The sequence below is a fragment of the Schistocerca americana genome, chromosome 3 (assembly GCF_021461395.2).
Source record: "Schistocerca americana isolate TAMUIC-IGC-003095 chromosome 3, iqSchAmer2.1, whole genome shotgun sequence".
NCBI classification, from domain to species: domain Eukaryota; kingdom Metazoa; phylum Arthropoda; class Insecta; order Orthoptera; family Acrididae; genus Schistocerca; species Schistocerca americana.
This window is the reverse complement of record NC_060121.1, coordinates 670,075,839-670,096,751: the sequence shown is the minus strand read 5'-3', so window position 1 is coordinate 670,096,751 and position 20,913 is coordinate 670,075,839. Positions and strand designations below refer to the sequence as shown.

The following is a 20,913-nucleotide window of genomic DNA, read 5'->3' as shown; positions in this document are numbered from 1 at the left end:
CATTAGGACGATAAACTGTAATCTTCCTTTCTTTTTTTCAGTCGGAATACTGGTTCCGTTCGTCTCTCCATGGTAGACTGTTCTGTGCAAGTGTCGTCTCTGCTCACTTCTCTCCATTACCAAATTCACTATCCTTTGGTACCTCAAGAAGTGTTCTAATAATTATTAATTAAGTTGTGCCATCAACTCCTTTCTTCCCTAACTCGATTCAGTACCTTTTCGTTTGTCATCATATGTACCTATCCGATCCTCAGTATTGTTCTGTAGCAACACAAGCTGCTACTTTCTACGTAACTGAACTATTTAGCGCCCAAGTCTCTGCAATCGAGACAAACACCTTTATAAAAACTCCCTAACATTTAAACCAACGATCGATGTTAATTAATTTCTCTTCGTCATAAATACTTTTCTTGCTGTTGTGAGTCTTCGTTTTCCGTCGTCTCTGCTTCGACCATAATCAATTATTTTGCTTTCCAAATAGCAGAATTCATTTACTGCTCTCCGTGTCTCATTTCCTAAACTAGTTCCCTCGACACCACCTTATGTAATTCGACTACACTCCATTGCCTCTCTTTTACTTTCGTTGAAGGTCATCTTAATCTTTCGCAGACAATATCCATTCCGTTCAGCTGGTCCGTCAAGTTCTTTTGAGAATGCATCTCGATGTCTTTGGCAAACCTCGACGACCGTATGTCTTCTCCTTGAACCTTTAACCTTCCAACGTCGTGCGGTATAATCGACTGTGATTATGTGTGCCTAATTAACTGGAAAGGCATCAATTCCGAAGTGAACTGAGCCAAACGATGTGAAAAGTGTACATCTAATCATATAGTCATCTAAATGAAAAAAAAGGAAGATTGGAGTTTAGCACCACGTTGATAGCGATATCAGTAGATATGGAGAAGAAGCTCAGATTACGGCAGGACGGGGAAGACGTCGGCCGTGTCCTTTTTGAAGGAACTGTCCTGGCTTTTGCCTGGAGCGATTTCGGGAAATTACGGAAAATCCTAAATCTGGGTGGCGGGATGGGGATTAGAATCGTTGTCCTCCTGAATATCACCAAAGTGGTAAGGTAATACAGTGCCATGATAAAGACTGAGTGCAAGAGATATAATTACATAGATGAGTTTTGAATCGTTAGCGGAATTTATTATTATTTAAAATAAACATATTAATGAAATTCCAATCACGGGATGAAATAATCCCGTCGCCAGACCTACATAGGACCTTTTATTTCTGAAAGCAGTTGCTTATAATCGGAATCAAATTCACGTAAAAATGAGTAACGCACATATTGATGACGTAATTCATCACCTGCACGGGAGTGATGTTTTGTATTCAAGTCATCACGAAATATTTAGTTAAGTTGAAGGAAATAATTAGGAACGGAATGAAAATGAAAGAATTACAGTAGTACACGATACATAATAATGACGTAGCTTGACCTCAGCAATAATCTTTATTGTTACGAATTTTGATAGACAGAATTTTCTAAACTCTTGAAGTCAGCGCTGAACCTTACTAGATTTAAACGTTAATGATTTTGAAGTACCATGGCACCCATGGAATACCGCATAAAATTATCAAAAGCACATATAATTAAGTCATACTGTTAAGTAAGAAGTAAAATATATTCTGATCTGGCAGATTCACTGGTTCCAATAGTTTGTTTAAGTACTGATTTCAAAAATTAGTTGTTGTTGTAATTCAAAAGTTATTTAATGACTTTAATCAATGAGCAACAATTTGAACATTCAGCTCAAAGAAATTCATTTACAATGGACACTCGGAACCTAGGATAATCGGCCATGGACCCTGTTCAAGAACTTGGTACAATGGAATAATAGCGACTACGAAACTAAAATTAATGTTCACGCAGAGGTTATACTGTTCATGCTACTCAATACACTCTGAAGAGTTTTACAAAGTTAAAAGTCTGAAGTGCTGCAACCGCGAAATAATAGCTCGGCGGCAACAGTACAGTTATATCCCGTCTCCAGTTGCAAAGATTCCTTATATTTACTGTGGCCAAACACCGCTCTCTCTTTGATCGCTGTCGGAGCACCAATAAAAGTCATCAACGTACCGTAGCATTTATAAATTGCAGTGCCTCTCGCACCCACAAGAAAGCGCTGCACATATATTTATTTGCTACGCCAGAGCCACATACACTTACGCCTTTTCTCACTCGCAGCTATACAACATCAAGATTACTAATCCCATGTCTCTAACGGCCCGCTGTTGTTATCAAAGATTTTTTGCACTCCCAACGCTTTCTTCTATCCATTAAGACATTTTCATTGAATCGATATTATAATGAGTAGCTGATATTATCAGTGTGACAACTGCGCTGATTTTAAAAATGGTTTTTAATCGTTTCAGATAATATTTAATTTAAATTAATTTATTTCTCAAGTTTTTTTTATAAAGTTTACAGAGTATTGAAACTGATCATACATGAAGAAGAAATTTCAGATATCGCTTTCGTGAAAAGGAATGAAATTAAATATTTTAGTAGTAATGCAGTGGTACATATCGCGTTGTACTTACACACACTTAAATTCCCTTGTGTTATTGTGCTGCATACTGCATTGTAGTCTCACATACTTTTATTCCCCTTCAAAACTGGTTTTTGTTTTCCTTTATTGCTTTCTCAGTTTACAGTACGAGTAATCCTTGAGATAGGGTACCCTGTTTCACTCCCTTCTCCTCGATTCCTGTAACCATATTCTGGATTCTGCACAAGTTGTAAATGACCTTTAGTTTCCTGTATTTTATTCCTGCTACTTTCAGTATTTCGAAGAGTACATTGCAGTTAGCATTGTTAAACTTTTTCTAAATCTAAAAATATAATAGCGTAGTGTTGCATTTCCTTTAGTGTACCTTATAAGTCGCAGTATATTTGCCTCACGTGGTCCTACATTTCTGCAATTCTTTCAATTTTCATTCCGTTCCTCATTATTTCCTTCAACTTAACTATATATTTCGTGATGACTTGAATACAAAACATCACTCCCGTGCAGGTGATGAATTACGTCATCAATATGTTCACGCAGAGGTTATACTGTTCATGCTACTCAATACACTCTGAAGAGTTTTACAAAGTTAAAAGTCTGAAGTGCTGCAACCGCGAAATAATAGCTCGGCGGCAACAGTACAGTTATATATCCACTGTAAATGAATTTCTTTGAGCTGAATGTTCAAATTGTTGCTCATTGATTAAAGTCATTTAATAACTCTCCAGTTTTGCTCATTGATTAAAGTCATTAAATAACTTTTGAATTACAACAACAACAAATTTTTGAAATCAGTAGTTAAACAAGTCTAAAGCCGCCAGCACACGGACTGTGCATTCGAACGTCGACCGTTGAGCGTACCGAGTCTCTGACGTCATAACACGGAAAAAGCACGGTGGGGAGTTATTGCGAATGTGCAGAGCACTATCTAGCATGTGAGACGTTCTGAACGTGCGTTGGAAAGTAGGCAAATGAGACATGAGGCCATCCCTCTTCAGTACAGAGCCGCGAGGCACCATATTGGCTTCCAGTTGTAACCCATATGTATATAAATATAAGCCCTTTCTGAGCTCCAGGAAACTGAGGATCTCTCGAAAACCCGTCGTTAATTGTATTATCTGTTGTAATAAAATGACGGGAAACATCATATTGGTGGTTAAAAAATTGTAACTTGAATATTATGAAAGTATGTCGTTTCAAGGTAATGGCACTTTGAGGAGCCATCAAAAACGCATTGTTCTTGATACAATTTACTGTAATTAAATGACAATTAATGACATATCTGCGATGAAGCTATCAGGAGATGGTAAGATGGGAAGTATCGTCACAAACTATACACGGTCGGTGTAGTGTGATGAGTAGATCAGCAGAGCTATAATTTGAAAGGAGGTGTGTTGGTGGTTCGCGTCACACTGAAACCAGACCTCCTTTTAATAAATTTCGCGTTTTATAATAGGCCCAGATAGTTTCTTACTAGTTTAACAGAAGTATGGTCCGTAAAATTCGATGTTATTTACAAGTAGCTACGGGTGCGCTCTTCCCAAGTAGTGAGTTTGTTCGGTTGGCTTTATCTACAAGACAGCTTGCACTACTTGCAGTAAGATATTTTGCACTTTCTTGTTTCAAGTGTGGTGTTTCATATGTTTTAAATATTCTGCTAGTGAATAGGAATAGTGGTCCCGTAAGAATGACCTTAGGATTTTACTGAAACATGATAATGATGAAATACTATTAATCAGCCGGCTGGTGTGGCCGTGCAGTTCTAGGCGCTTCAGTCTGGAACCGCGTGACAGCTACGGTCGCAGGTTCGAATGCTGCCTCGGGCATGGATGTGTGTGATGTCCTTAGATTAGTTACAGGGTGTTTCAAAAATAACCGGTATATTTGAAACGGCAATAAAAACTAAACGAGCAGCGATAGAAATACACCGTTTGTTGCAATATGCTTGGGACAACAGTACATTTCCAGGCGGACAAACTTTCGAAATTACAGTAGTTACAATTTTCAACAACAGATGGCGCTGCAAGTGATGTGAAAGATATAGAAGACAACGCAGTCTGTGGGTGCGCCATTCTGTACGTCGTCTTTCTGCTGTAAGCGTGTGCTGTTCACAACGTGCAAGTGTGCTGTGGACAACATGGTTTATTCCTTAGAACAGAGGATTTTTCTGGTGTTGGAATTCCACCGCCTAGAACACAGTGTTGTTGCAACAAGACGAAGTTTTCAACGGAGGTTTAATGTAACCAAAGGACCGAAAAGCGATACAATAAAGGATCTGTTTGAAAAATTTAAACGGACTGGGAACGTGACGGATGAACGTGCTGGAAAGGTAGGGCGACCGCATACAGCAACCACAGAGGGCAACGCGCAGCTAGTGCAGCAGGTGATCCAACAGCGGCCTCGGGTTTCCGTTCGCCGTGTTGCAGCTGTGGTCCAAATGACGCCAATGTCCACGTATCGTCTCATGCGCCAGAGTTTACACCTCTATCCACACAAAATTCAAACGCGGCAACCCCTCAGCACCACTACCATTGCTGCACGAGAGACATTTGCTAACGATATAGTGCACAGGATTGATGACGGCGATATGCATGTGGGCAGCATTTGGTTTACTGACGAAGCTTATTTTTACCTGGACGACTTCGTCAAGAAACAGAACTGGCGCATATGGGGAACCGAAAAGCCCCATGTTGCAGTCCCATCGTCCCTGCATCCTCAAAAAGTACTGGTCTGGGCCGCCATTTCTTCCAAAGGAATCATTGGCCCATTTTTCAGATCCGAAACGATTACTGCATCTCGCTATCTGGACATTCTTCTGTGAATTTGTGGCGGTACAAACTGCCTTAGACGACACTGCGAACACCTCGTGGTTTATGCAAGATGGTGCCCGGCCACATCGCACGGCCGACGTCTTTAATTTCCTGAATGAATATTTCGATGATCGTGTGATTGCTTTGGGCTATCCGAAACATACAGGAGGCGGCGTGGATTGGCCTCCCTATTCGCCAGACATGAACCCCTGTGACTTCTTTCTGTGGGGACACGTGAAAGACCAGGTGTACCGCCAGAATCCAGAAACAATTGAACAGCTGAAGCAGTATATCTCATCTGCATGTGAAGCCATTCCGCCAGACACGTTGTCAAAGGTTTCGGGTAATTTCATTCAGAGACTACGCCATATTATTGCTACACATGGTGGATATGTGGAAAATATCGTACTATAGAGTTTCCCAGACCGCAGCGCCATGTGTTGTTGACAATTGTACTGTAATTTCGAAAGTTTGTCTGCCTGAAAATGTACTGTTGTCCCAAGCATATTGCAACAAACGGTGTATTTCTATCTCTGCTTGTTTAGTTTGTATTGCCGTTTCAAATATACCGGTCATTTTTGAAACACCCTGTAGGTTTAAGTAGTTCTAAGTTATAGGGGACTGATGACCACAGATGTTAAGTCCCATTTTACTATTAATCTTCTGTGGAGAACTATTGTAATTTGTGTCGCACTATTTGTAACTGAACTTTTACAAGCCGATGTCCATACTGGCTGAACATGGTAATCTCCTTTTGGCCCTGTAACTTGTTCATGGATGTTGTTTTTGTTGTTGTCTTCAGTCCTGAGACTGGTTTGATGCAGCTCTCCATGCTACTCGATCCTGTGCAAGCTTCTTCATCTCCCAGTACCTACTGCAACCTACATCCTTCTGAATGTGCTTAGTGTATTCATCTCTTGGTCTCCCTCTACGATTTTTACCCTCCACGCTGCCCTCCAGTACTAAATTGGTGATCCCTTGATGCCTCAGAACATGTCCTACCAACCGGTCCCTTCTTCTTGTCAAGTTGTGCCACAAACTCCTCTTATCCCCAATTTTATTCAATACCTCCTTATTAGTGATGTGATCTACCCATCTTCAGCATTCTTCTGTAGCACCACATTTCGAAAGCTTCTCTTCTCTTCTTGTCCAAACTATTTATCGTCCATGTTTCACTTCCATACATGGCTACACTCCATACAAATACTTTCAGAAACGACTTCCTGACACTTAAATCTGTACTCGATGTTAACAAATTTCTCTTCTTCAGAAACGCTTTCCTTGCCATTGACAGTCGACATTTTATATCCTCTCTACTTCGACCATCATCAGTTATTTTGCTCCCCAAATAGCAAAACTCCTTTACTACTTTAAGTGTCTCATTTCCTAATCTAATTCCCTCAGCATCGCCCGACTTAATTCGACTACATTCCATTATCCTCGTTTTGCTTTTGTTGATGTTCATCTTATATCCTCCTTTCAAGACAGTGCCCATTCCGTTCAGCAGCTCTTCCAAGTCCTTTGCTGTCTCTGACAGAATTACAGTGTCATCCGCGAACCTCAACGTTTTTATATCTTCTCCATGGACTTTAATACCTACTTTACCGTTTACTTTAATACCGTTCATGGATATGGAAATTTTTATTTATGTGTACTGCAGACAGAACAACATGACTAGCATACGTACAAGGGTGGAAATATGCGTTTCAATATAGCTAACGTAGGAGTTTCACACCTGTCAATTTCGTAAGGACTATAACTGGTGAGTCAGACACAACCGACTAGTGCCGCTGGAGCGCGTTGCGATCGTGTATACAACGCCGAGGCAGACTTACCGTATGCATCGCTGAGCGCTCAGCAGCACGTTGAACTTGGCGTGCTCAACGTTAACGTTTGAAAGCACGGTCCGCGTGCTGACGGTGATTTAACTAATCATTCCCGAGGTAGCTTCTAATTTGTGGTACGGGAGATGTAACTGGGCAGCTACCTAAGTCCCTCTGTTTCTGTCCCTAGCTCATCGGCCGATGGTACCTGGTGGAGGAAGTGGCGCCAGTCCGGCTGTCGTCGGACACGACGTGCGACTGGTACGACTTCTGGCGCGACGAGAACGGCACGCTGACGGTGCAGTGGTTCGTGCGCTCCGAGGACCGCACGGAGGCCGTGGTGCCCGCCATCCCCGTGACGGACGGCGGCGTCTGGCACCTGCCCGGTACGTATCTCCACACGAGCGCTCGCCGCCTCTCCCATCCGCGCTGCGCCCTTCTGTTCTCCTCCCCTGTCCTTGGGCAGAAGTACTTCCGCAGCTTCACGTACTTGAACAACGGGCTGAGAAAGGCTGGAAAATACAGGTTGTCCGGGGTAAACGTACACGGTCCAGTCACATTAATGTGGGAACCGCAGATGTTCGATGTTAACAGAGCATGTGTTGTCGTAATGTGGAAAGGGAGTGATTTAGCCGACGCTCAAAAGGGCATGATCATTGGCTTTGGGGCTAAGGATAAAAGCATTTCCGAAACGGCTAAGTGTGTAAACTTTTCGCGTGCCGCCTTGGTTGAAGTATACCAGGCATTAAAAATGATGTTATATAAAAAAAAAAAACGGTGCCGTGGCAACTGGGTTGCACCACAGGCCATACAAGACACGAGTGAACGATGTCTGTGAAGACGTGTATAAGCGAATAGACCTGTAACAGTTGAGCAACTGATGGCCCAGATGAACCAAAGGGCTACTAACAGTGTCTCCTCAACGACTGTTCAGCGGACACAGGTGCATATGCGCCTCTGCAGCAAGTGCCTGGTTTATGCACACATTAAATGAAACATAAACTTGTTTCATTTAATGTCAATAACAGTCACGGTAAAGCCTAACGTAAAATGTTCGCATTTAAAGTTAGGCACCCATGCTGACCGCTGTTCATCGTCGACGAAAGCTGGAATTTGCACGCAAATACTTCAGCTGGACGCCCAGTGAGTGGTGAGAAATGTCCTTTTAAACAGATAAATCACGTTTTATGCTCCATCGGACAGACGGCTGTTCATGCGTACGGTGTGAAGCATCTAAAAATAAACACACTGCAACAATCGTTTGAAGCTTCCAGGCTGGAGGGTATTCCCTGGGATCAACATAAGTTTGAGGACCCATGACCGCCCCCACATGCAGTTAATTTTTTCCTCGACACGATAGCATCTACTAGCAGGACAACGCAATGTGTCAAACAGCTCGCAGTGCACGTGTATGGTTCCAAGAGCACCAGGATATGTTTGCTGCACCATCCTGGGCACCAAATTGCTTTTTTTTACACCCAATCGAGAGTCGGTGGGACCATCTCGAATGAGCTCTTCGCATCATGGATCCTCAAACAAGAAGCGTTACGCTGCTGGCCACGGCACGGGAGTCACCATGGCTCCGCATTCGTATCAGTACCTTCCACAACCTCACTGACTCCCTTTCCGCACGTCTTGCTGCTGTTAGGACTCCAATACGTGATTATTCAGGCTACTGACAGGTGATCGCATTAATATGACTGGGCCGTGTACAACAATACGAGGGCCGTTCAGAAAGTAACCTCCGGTTGATTTAAAAAAATACACCAAGTTAAATAAAAATATTTTAATATATACTTCTTACAACTACATCTTTGCACTATTTTTCTACATAGTCTCCATAGCGATTGAGGCACTTATAGTATCTCTTCACAAGCTTTGAAATTCCTTCTGCATAAAAGTCACCCGCTTGTGCCTGGAGCCAGCCTGTGACCGCATCTTTGAGCTCTTCATCGTCATCAAACCGCTGTGACCCGAGCCATTTCTTCAAATGCATGAAGAGGTGATAATCACTTGGCGCCAGGTCTGGGCTGTAAGGTGGATGGTTGATAACGTCCCACTTGAAGGACTCAAGAAGGGGCGTTGTTCTGCGAGCAGAGTGAGGACGGGCGTTATCGTGCAAAAAAACGATACCGGAAGTCAGCATACCACGGCATTTGTTCTGTATAGCCCGTCGTAACTTTTTTATTGTTTCACAGTACACGTCTTGATTAATGGTCGTACCACGTTCCATGAATTCAACCAACAACACCCCTTTTGCATCCCAAAACACCGTTGCCATCAGTTTTCTGGCAGAAAAATCTTGTGAGGCTTTTCTTGGTTTGGTAGGCGAATTTGAATGTGCCCACATCTTTGATTGTTCTTTTGTCTCAGGGTTCACGTACTTAATCCAGGTTTCGTCACCGGTCACGATTCTGTTTAACAATGGTTCTCCTTCGTCCTCATAACGTGACAGAAAGTCTAATGCAGAGGCCATTCTTTGAGTTTTGTGGTGGTCGGTAAGAATTTTGGGCACCCATCGTGCACAGAACTTACGGTAACCCAATCTTGCTGTCACTATCTCGTACAAGAGAGTCTTAGAAATCTGTGGAAAACCAGTAGACAACTCCGACATTGAGAAACGTCGATTTTCACGAACTTTTGCATCAACTGTCTGAACGAGTTCGTCAGTCACCAATGATGGTCTACCACTCCTCTCTTCATCATGAACGTTTTCTCGTCCACTTTTAAATAAACGTACCCATTCACGGACAACTCCTTCACTCATAACTCTTGGTCCGTACACGGCACAAAGCTCACGATGAATAGCTGCTGCAGAATATCCTTTGGCTGTAAAAAACCTTATGACAGCACGCACTTCACATTTGCCGGGGTTTTCTATTGCAGCACACATTTCAAACTGCCACAAAAACTAAACTAGCGCAGGTACGACGTTCACTCGACCACGGCTTGATGCCGACTGGCCTGTTGAGTGCGTGAACGCACAGATGGCGTCGCTACTCCCCCCACAACCAGCACTGTGACCAATCGGAGCTTACTTTCTGAACCGCCCTCGTAGAATATGTAATAAATTGAGACGTAATTGCGATATTTATCGACGGTTTGCTCCTACGCGTATCGTAAGTAAAAATGTTATCTGTGTTTCCAGCAGTTGATACCGCATGCGCATGCGCGTAACTGCTCTGTTCACATAAAAGAGCGTCAATAACTACGTGGACTCCATAGCGGAAGGTGTTCTGTGTGCATCCTCTCGTCGGAGCTAAAGTCTGGTAACACTGGCGCAACGCCGTTTTCGGCGTACGTAAGGACTGCAAGCAACTAACGATGTTCTTACTAATGTAACAATCAAAAAATGGGACAAGTAGTTTCGAGAAATTGCCAGTCTGTTTCCCATGTTGGACCGCCACGTCAAACACGCAGATCCAGAGTCTACTGCTGAACAATCCGTACGTCCTTCCTGGAGCTCTCGTACGTAAATCCGACAAGCAATTAGGCAGCTACAGTTACTTCATTTCACAATGCAAGATGATGGCCATAAAAAGGCTGCTCCTGCAAACTGCAGGTTTTCCACTAAATCAAACCTGAGGAGAGGCCGCGACGGGACAATTACGGCAAAAATGGCTGAAAACGAGGCATTCCTCTATTTCGACTGTTTTCCGGACGAGGCTGCGTTCCACACTTCCGATAGGGTAAACACGTACTATAGCCGCATATTGAACCTCACTGAACCCACATAATGACTCTCGAAAGTGAATGTGTGGCATGGATTGCTGAAGGATAGAGTTGTAGTCCCATTCTTCTACGCAGAGCCTACAACATACATAGACGCGTATACTGTGCCACAACCTTATCATGACGCGATATTTCTACAAGATGACATTATGCGAACATTGTGAGGGATTTCTTGGTCCATGAGTTCTCACAAGGAACCCCTTGAGTGCGAGGTCGCATAAGGCCAATGATGTTTACGGCATTCGACGCCCCATATATTGTCTGCATGCAACCACACTATTGCCTACTAGTGGCCACAGGGAACGGGACTGGACTGGAAGTATCCAATGTTGAGCACAGCATGGGAATATGGAGCGTAGGAGAACTATTTAGTCTACGATTAACTCACAACAGTGCTAAAGTTCTAGTGGTGTTGATATAAACCACAGCTATGGCAACGATAAACAGAGCAAACATTGCATTATATCTACACCAACAGCTGCCGTTGTTGACATTTCGTTCGTCATAAATGAACCCAAGGGATTACTCCAAGTGAAAAAGAAACGGCAGATGAAATCTGAGATGAGTCAATGGAATGTGTGGCGTCGTATAAGCTCGACTGTGCGAACAATGTACATGAGCAGTCAGTGATGACGATCTGTATTGAAACAGGTGTCGAGACATGTAGTTCATCATCTCCAGTGAAACGTTGTAAAGGACAACCGTTATCAAAGGAGCGGGTACTAAACGTAATTACGTACTTCTAAAATCATCCGCAGTATAGGAAAAAACAGTTATTAACAGATTCCGAATCAGTCCGCAGCAATAGGACCGTGTAGTGCATAAGAAGAACTACAGATATTCAAGGGAGGAAAAGGTGCACTTACTACAAAAGCGTTTCAAGGACGCTCGATACAATTTACAGGGTGCGCGTGATAGTGAGCTACTATGTTATTTAAATCAAATTGCGTTCGACATAATTACAGTGATTTCAAGGGAAGCAGTGGTTGATTGCATAACTTCAAGCAGTGCTACAGAATTGGAAGACGTAAGACAACGAAATTTCAAACAAACCGCCAACTTGACGGTGCAGATCAAACTTCGGAATCGGCCCGAAAATTTGTAGATGAGTTAAACAAACTTATCCCATCGTTCAGTAAGGAATTTATTGTCAACCCCGACCAGTCGGGATTTGAAGAGGAACTGCATATGAAAGGGATCCTGGAATTGGAGGTACCAAGAGAGTCGTATGAAGATCAGCTAACCGCAATGCCATAACGAATTCTTATACAATTATGCCGATTGTTAAACTGGATGGTAAATGGAATAAAAAGTTATTTGTTATCCTGAGAGAAGTTGGAGATGCTCTGCTCCCTACGATTCTTTCTCGCGCGCGTGATCTTACAAGCTTTTAGTCAATAGCTGGTCAAAATAACTTTCTTTTGCTTGATTTCTGGTCTGCGTATAAAGACCATACTTCTTTAGAGTAAACAGACCCTCCTGAAAATTGAAAAGTGTGTGACACTGCAGTTCATACGATCTGGAACCGCTGGACAAATTCAGCCTCTGGATGTTGGTTTTCTGCATGCCTGTAAAAGATATTATGGCACTGTCTGCATCTACACCTTAAAGGATAACCATTTTCACGATAAGCTCCACGACAGACTATTTCGCATAGGGCTGCATGCCACCATATTCCATCACTTCTCATCACACCGTTACACCAATATAATTCTACTTGTATTCTTTAAAAGTGGATGCTTCGCATGGTTTGTAGCTCTCAAAGAATTCACCTTCGGTCTTGATGGTGCGAACGTTTGTGATCACTATGGCGCGCCCTGTTTCATTCGGTGTCCATTGCACAAGTTAATTTGTTTTGAACACTACTTGAATGTCGACGATGTCCAATTTGTGAAGCGTGATACACACATCCCTTAGAAGGCTCATCTCTGTACCTCGCTGGACACACATTTACTGTAACACTCCTTATGCTCATGGTGAGTTATTAGCAGCTGCCGGCCGCGGTGGTCTCGCAGTTAAGGCGCTCAGTCCGGAACCGCGCGACTGCTACGGTTGCAGGTTCGAATCCTGCCTCGGGCATGGATGTGTGTGATGTCCTTAGGTTAGTTAGGTTTAAGTAGTTCTAAGTTCTAGGGGACTGATGATCACAGATGTTATGTCCCACAGTGCTCAGAGCCATTTGAACCATTTTTATTAGCAGCTAGTATTTTTCCTGTCATATTTGTTAACACGACACTTTCAAATGAGCGGTACTGAAGATTGAACTTGCGACCTCGGATTCAAGGGGTTCCTTGTCAGATAGCTGGACTGACAGAGGTAGTCCATCGATTGCTTGGCCCCTAGAAGCCCAGACATTACGACACTTGATTTTTTTCTGTGGGTGTTTATACAGAATCGAGTGTAGCAGACATCAATTCGCGATACACGAGATCTTCGCCACAGCATTCTTGCAGCTATCCCAAATGTTACGTCTGCAATGCTGCAAAACACATGGAAAGAAGTAGAATATGGGCACTAATGGTGCTCATATCGAGGTGGATTAGATGTGCAAAAAAGTTTTGTATTATTGTACTTGTAGAAACATATCGTCAATAAATATCTCAATTATTTCTCATGTCATTGTATTTTCTATTATTATATGTTTATCCAGGGCACACTGTATTTCAGAAGATGGTTGAAAGGAAATTTTTAAGTTCAGGGGTTATACTGGTTAACATTAAAATTGTTACACTATGAAGGCGCCATGCACCGTACGTTCAAGTGGTATGAAGCTTACTAACGCTTAAATATGCAGATGATAGCATTTCATCACAAACGCACAAACTAATTATCAGTAACGACAGGTACATTCTGCGTAGAAGAAAACATTACGCAGCTAGCGGCTTATTTAAAAATCGGATTAAAATATCAGCTGTTCGTCAGAAGGTCGTGTCGGAATTGGGCAGAGGCAGAATCGTGGCCTATCGAGTGTGGTGTTGGGCGTTCCGTGATATTGCCGCCTGCGTTGGTACGAGATTGCACAAGTGTCATGTGAATATGCAGTCTATGCGTTTAGGAGGGCCATATTCAACGCCATTTAGGCTGCTGCCCCACATGAGTTGCGGTCGAGAGTAAAGACGTGGAAGGTCTCAGGCGTATAAGTGCAGGTATCTTCAGTGGTGTGAGGGTAGTGTTCTGAACAACATTCCACCAGTATTTAGTTCATTTACCGACTGGGAGATTAGGAGAAGTCTGTTTTCTGGTTCATTAGTACTTGCAAGTACATGTAGCAAGAGCGAGCCATTAATGCTTATTTTCCCCTGAGCAACAGGTGTTGAAGTGTGGAAGTGTGGACGCACAAACTAACAGGAATAGTCCACTTAGTGGTGCAGTTAAGACTGTGCAGGAAACTTCAGGTACTGACGTATTTGCGAGAAGATTGTTAGAGGTAGATGAAAAACACCTAACACCCTGAAGTCGGTGCATATTAAGATAACAATGATCACAATATCTGCACTTATACCCTAACAAACAGTAGAATTCGCTCGAAGATGCAGGACGAGACAGCCACTCCGTGTGTCTTGTGTCAAGGAACGGACATGTTTACAGCAAGACAAGTATCCATACTGACATCGTGGCTACGTATGGAGTAACAGAGAGCGTCAGCATGCCGGCCGTCGTGGCTTCCCTTGACGTCGCAAAAGAGAGAGGCCGACTGAACCTCTCAACGACCAAAATAGACACAGAAGGGGCACCACGTCATATTTTCAGACGATTTCAGGTTCTTCTTACAGTCGCAAGGTGAAAATATCAGTATCCAGAGGCTGCTAGTAGAACGAAGGTGAGCCAGGTTCAAATGGCTCAGAGCACTATGGGACTTAACATCTGAGGTCATCAGTCCCCTATAACTTAGAACTACTTAAACCTAACTAACCTAAGGACATCACACACATCCATGCCCGAGGCAGGATTCGAACCTGCGACCGTAGTGGTCGCGTTGTTCCAGACTGATGTGCCAGGTTCCTTCCGTTCGCTATCGTTATTCGGGCCCAGCACCTGGTGCGATCGTATGTATTGCGATTAGGTACACTGTTCACCTCTGGTTGCAGTAGCCTCCAATTTGGACAGCAAGCGCTACATTTCTGACACGTCAAGACCAGTGCCTGTGCAGTGTCTTCTACGTCTCCATAACGTTATCTTTCAACAAAATAATGCAAGATTGCATGTTGTCTGCCCTATCCTGCCCTCCCTCTGTGTACAAGGTGTTCGACTGTTGTACCAGCCAGGATGCTCTTTTCTACTGAAAACATTTGCACACGGGTTGCCGAGAGACTGGCGCGCATCCACTCACCAGCCACTATGGTTGATGAACACTGTCGCAAGGCTGAAGCAGCATGGAATGACGTACCCATATCAGACATCCAAGCTCAGTTCGACAGAATACATACAATAAACAAAATTTCACAATTTTTGGTCTTCTTGCTGGTGTTACTGTTTTAATGGTCAGCAGTACGTTTATTGAATTTTCAGTGGAATCGAAAGATAATGACTTGAGATATTTTTTAGTTGAGCTGCGCATGTAAATATCTGAAACAGATAATATTTTCAAGCTGAAGGACGTATACTACCTAAACTCAAGATGGCACATTCCAGAATATTTAGCTGCGTTTAACGAAGTAGAAGAGACTGAAGACACAAAGCAATGAAAGACATTATCTGCCAGTAGCATTGATTTTTATCAATGAGGCAAGTTGAAAATATGTGCCAGACTGGGATTCGAACTCGGGTCTTCTGATTATTATGCAGATGCACTGGCCGCTACCCCATCTGTATACAGTGGTCAGCGCAGCTGCACGACTACCCTAGCAGGCTTCCTGTAAGATCCATGATGTCAACTTATTCATACACTACTGATGTACTGTCTCTTGCCCATTTTCCAGCTATCTCAAAATACGTTTGTTCTTTCAGACATGTCCGAAAGAACAGACACCCCATATGTTGAAGAGATTGGTTAGTTTCCATCAAATATACATTTTTAACTTGAAATCGAACGAAACGAGGTCGAAGTGGAAACATCAACAGAGTGAAGCTTATTATTTTACATCCCATTGTTGCCGCTGTCGTTACATACGCAAAGTAGATCGTAGTAACACCACAAGCACACAGAGAATTTTAGAATTCCAAAGTCAAAAAGTAAGACGACCTTGAGTTAACATGGCTTATGTTGGTTTTCATCACCAGCAATGTAACACTTTAGTGCAGCCTTTGACTCTCGCTCTCTTGGAATTTGATTACATATACTTTAGCCGCTGATGAAAGTAATTTTGCGAGTAACCACATCAGCAAAAACGGTAATTCTCTGAAGACCTACATAAGACTAATAATAACAATACTAATAACATTAAAGTAAACATCATAAAGGCTGAATAAAACAATTCATAAGTTCGAGGAAATAAGGTAAACACTGCCTTCGACAAGATCAGGCTATTAAAGTACTATATCGTTCAAAGTAGTCTTCGAGTTGGTGTTTGCTTTTTATAGTAGTAGATCTCACCTGTAGATATGAAACGAATTGGAAGGATGAAAGACCAGTATAATATTATAATAGTAATTGGTCTTAGTTTCATCGTCTAAGAATGTACAGAAGACTGCGATTATGCTGCAAGGACACGCGGATATGCCCGCCATTAAGACTGGATGGCTCCTTGTTGAATGTAGACACAAAATTGTGTTATCTAGGCTCGATAGTATCAGAAGGCCACTCTAGAGAACTGTCAAAGCAGCGAATACTTTCGGGAAGCTCCTCTCAGAGTATGGGACCACAAACATTTGACAGCGAACACAAAAATACTCATTTATGGAATATGTATGTATGAGTAGCCTCTTGTATTGTTCCTAAGGATCATATGATAAACGACAACCTAAGCTCAACACCTTTCACCTGCTGTGCACACGAAAAACGAAGTATTCTAGGGATACCATGGAGGGACCATGTGACTGAACACTGCGAAACTACTGAGTGTCATGTAGTGAGATAGCATAGTGAGATACATAGTGAAATAGCACTTGCCAAGAGAATACCTGTAAGATTGCTTTGCGCTTTAAGGACTGCGCAAAACGCGATATGAACGCATCTAATGTTGACCGCGGCAAATGAGAAGAGCTGGCCGAAGACCGCAACAGGAAAGAAGGTGACAAGTTCCGTGACGGCGTCTGACTAAGTAACTTGGCTGCTAAACGGGAGCGTCGAAAAGTGCCACGAACTTCTCGTTCTAGATGGAAGCCATTTGCCCCACCTGTGGGCGCCAAGAGGGCTTTCGTATTAGATTGCTTAGTCTCCAACGAAAGTGCCTTCTTGAAACTACTTGAATCTTAGGAAGCAAAGGCCTTTTATTGATGATGACACTGATCCAGTTAGCATTGATATATATATATATATATATATATATATATATATATATATATATATATATACATATATTCTAGTAAGCAATTAGCAAATTCGAAAGTAGACAGAATCTATCCCCAAAAAAGCACTTTCAAATGTCCTGATAAGAATGTTAAGTTCAGACGTTTTGCCAGTAATAAAGCCTACCCCTGGAACGTGCTGCATGCTTCTTATTTGAGAAGTCGAACAAAGTAATTGTCACTTCTTGTGATCTTTATTATAACATATTAATTACGCAAAAACTTTTGTCAGTAAGTACATTGATACATATTCTCATTACGTGTAGTCAGTTAACACAATGATATTTATTTTTCAATTACAATATTTTTTTGTAAGTAATTCAACCGAGGGCAGAGAGTGGCAACTATCTCTGGCAGGAAGTTCGGTAATTTCCAAGAATGATTGCCTATCGAAGTCGCGGGTTCCAAACGATACATATCGAACGTGCAATCGTAAATGGATCCTGAGATTCTGGTGGCGGGTGGGTTATGAGTATGTTTACGTTGGTTACTACAGCAACGACAAAAGATGAGCGTTACAAAAATACTTGTAATTGCAAAGGAGACGAACTACCTTACTCGTCGTCGGTGATGTCGTCATGTGAAAGTTCATTACGATGGTCTGGATGGATAATTTGGAAGAGTCGAACCATGTATCTTTCCTAACACTCGTTCGTTTTCCACACTGTCTGCAATGAAATTGTAACGGTATTTCAGCATCGCAACTGTTCTTACGAAGTTTTACACACTTCCTACCACCACAGTCTACACAGTCCCTTCTTTGCGCACCCGGTAGTACTCCATATTTGCGACAAAAGTCGAACAATTTTCTACGCTGGATAAACATGGAATTAGATTTTTCCATGTGAGAGAATCCGCCGAAGAAACATCAAGAGCACCAGACGTCCCACTCACTGACGACATAAACCTTATGGGTTTCCCTAGCAACTCACAAATAATTTGCGGAGGTATGTAAATTAGAGCAACTAAGGGAACGACGGAAAACAGATAAAAATTACGATCACAAATAATTGATCACAACGCTCGCCACAGGAGTCGCATGATCGATTTACGACCGCACGGTCGATACATATCGTTTGGACTCCGCGACTTCGATAGGTACTCATTCTTGAAAATTACCGGGGGAAGTCTTCTCTGCACTGGCCATCGGTTAGTGTGTGGCAGTGGTCGGCTTATTATCTCTGGTGGCGGCAATGAAGATTCTGCCGTCGATGCACTGCGCCACTCTTCCTCACGATATGAAGCAAACGGGAACAAACATTTGTGTAACTCATTTATGTAACTTGTTAGGTATTTTGCCATTATGTTATCTTCTCAGCTGCACATATTGGGGCAATGAGACTTATGGAGTAAGTGCCATAATTTCTGGTACACCACAACAAATGAAAAGTTACTAGGTATATAAGTGTCAAGTCATTGTTCGAGTTTCATTGCAAGCATTATTTTACTTTCATTTAAATTCTAAGTTTATCTACAAATGGAAATGTTATTTAATGAATACTGATCATGATTTTCCAATAATAATAGCATCTGTTCTTTCATTTATCAGTCACAAGAAAATAAATTAAATTTGTCCATGACATGTGACGTGTCTTATTGTTAAATGAAAAAAATTGTATATATATCAATAATACAGTTCAGTTTCTAGAAATAAAGAAGTATCGTATCTTCGATTTGATGTTTCAATTTTTGTATCATATTTGAAATGACTATGAATACTCGCGTTTGAAGAGATCAGCAATTAAATATAAAAAGATGTTACTCTTTTTAAAACTATGATTCAATATTTTTTAATTAACATTTCTATCCAATAATAAATTTTTGGTTCCCTTAACTGTAAATTATACACTAAAAGTGGGGGCAGTTCAAGAAATCTGGTTCATCAAAAAAATGTAACAGGGACTTGTAACTACAGAATCTTCGAAGGCAAACCAGCAATCAGCATTGTAAAAGGGATGGCATTACTGGATTCAGTTTTCTATGCTCATAAAGTATAACAGAGAGTGTAAACGAATTTAAATCTGCCTCATAACGACTATCTGACCTGTCAACTAAATGCAAAAACAGAAAATACATAGTCATTAATTGCCATGCACTGATAGATCAAGACAACAGAATAAATCTGGGATAAGAGATGTATTTGGGAACTTCAAGAAACTGAGGTATCCAAAACACCGAAGATGAACACCACATTGCTTTTGCGGGCTATCAGCGCGTAAACTGGTAGAGAAAACTAATTTACAATCGTAGTAGGGCATTACCCAGTCCACAAAGGAACCAACACAAATGGTGTGAGACTGATCAGTCTATGTCAAAATTCTAACTCGAAATTAATGTCCACCTTCCTCAGAAAACTCCAAAGAAAGGCGAAAACACTGATCTCGCAATCCTGATGTTGGGAGAATTTCAGTTAGATAATGTACATGTTTGTCAAGAAAGCACTATGGAAGTTATCAGTGTGTATGGAATGGCGAATTTGATGCTGATCATTACCTCTCTGAAAGTGAGGCTAAACTCATACATAATAAAATAAAATTAAAATCACAAAACCATAAAAAATGATACAGGCACTCTAAAATAAAACAATAGATTCAAAAATATCAGCTAAACATGGCAATTGGTTAGAATCACCTAACTAAAATAACAGTGTTGCACAGAAAACATTTGGATGAATCAGGGACAAAAATGAAATACGTGAGAATGAAGAACTTGAAGAAGCTTTAACAGAGAGGGCCAGAAAATGGAAAAGTGGAAATGCTCAAGAAAAACTGAACACCGCAAGCAGTTTAAAGAGCAAAGAAATGAAACAGCAAGAGCAATCAGAAGAACTAAAAGAGATTTCATAAAGAAGAAAGCTGCAGAAATTGAGGAAGACTTTTCGAAAAACAATGTCCTTGATTTGGATCAGACATTGAAGGGCAGTCTGAAGGGATAGAAAATTTCCAGGTGTGTGTTTAATAAATGAGAATGGGAAACTTGGCTTAAGAAACAATAGAAATATTGAAATACTTTGAAAATAATTTGATCAGCCTCTTAATTGTCCAGAACCAATCCATCAGCTGGAATTCTCAAACGGTCTTGAAGCTGAAGAAATAATGAAAACCTTAAAAAAAAGTAAACGTCATGGAGAAGACACTATTAGAGCGGAACTTTTGAAATGGTCTCTACGAAAAATAAAAAAAAACAGAAAAAATCCCAGCAGATTGGAAGGTAGCCATGATACATAAATTACACAAGACGTTGACAACTATACAGGAATCTCTTTGCTGCCAGTTGCATACAAAATATTTTCCAAAATTTTATGAAACAGAGTAGAAACAAAAATGGAAAGGCATTTGGTTGGTCTTAGGAAGGACAGACCACCTTCTGAAAAAATATTTAATCTTGCGCCAGTCGTTCACCACAGATTACTGAATTGCAAAGATATTGTAGTAATGTTTGTTGATTTCCAAAAGGTCTTTGATACGGTCGACAAGCAATCTACAGATAAACTAATCTGAGAATTCAGAGTAAAGTCTAAATCAACGGATTTAATTCGTGAAACACTTACAAACGCAGTATCTAAAGTGGATTTTATGAGAGAAA

General features: G+C 41.6%; 1 protein-coding gene across 2 annotated transcripts in view; it reads left to right on the top strand.

Annotated features, from left to right (window-relative positions):
- Positions 1 to 20,913, top strand: part of LOC124605504 — a 51,595-nt gene that overhangs the window by 25,413 nt on the left and 5,269 nt on the right. For both annotated transcript variants that reach the window (XM_047137237.1, XM_047137236.1), the window contains exon 3: positions 7,340 to 7,535. In XM_047137237.1, coding sequence (XP_046993193.1) covers positions 7,340 to 7,535 — 196 coding nt within the window. The remainder of the gene's footprint in view (positions 1 to 7,339; positions 7,536 to 20,913) is intronic.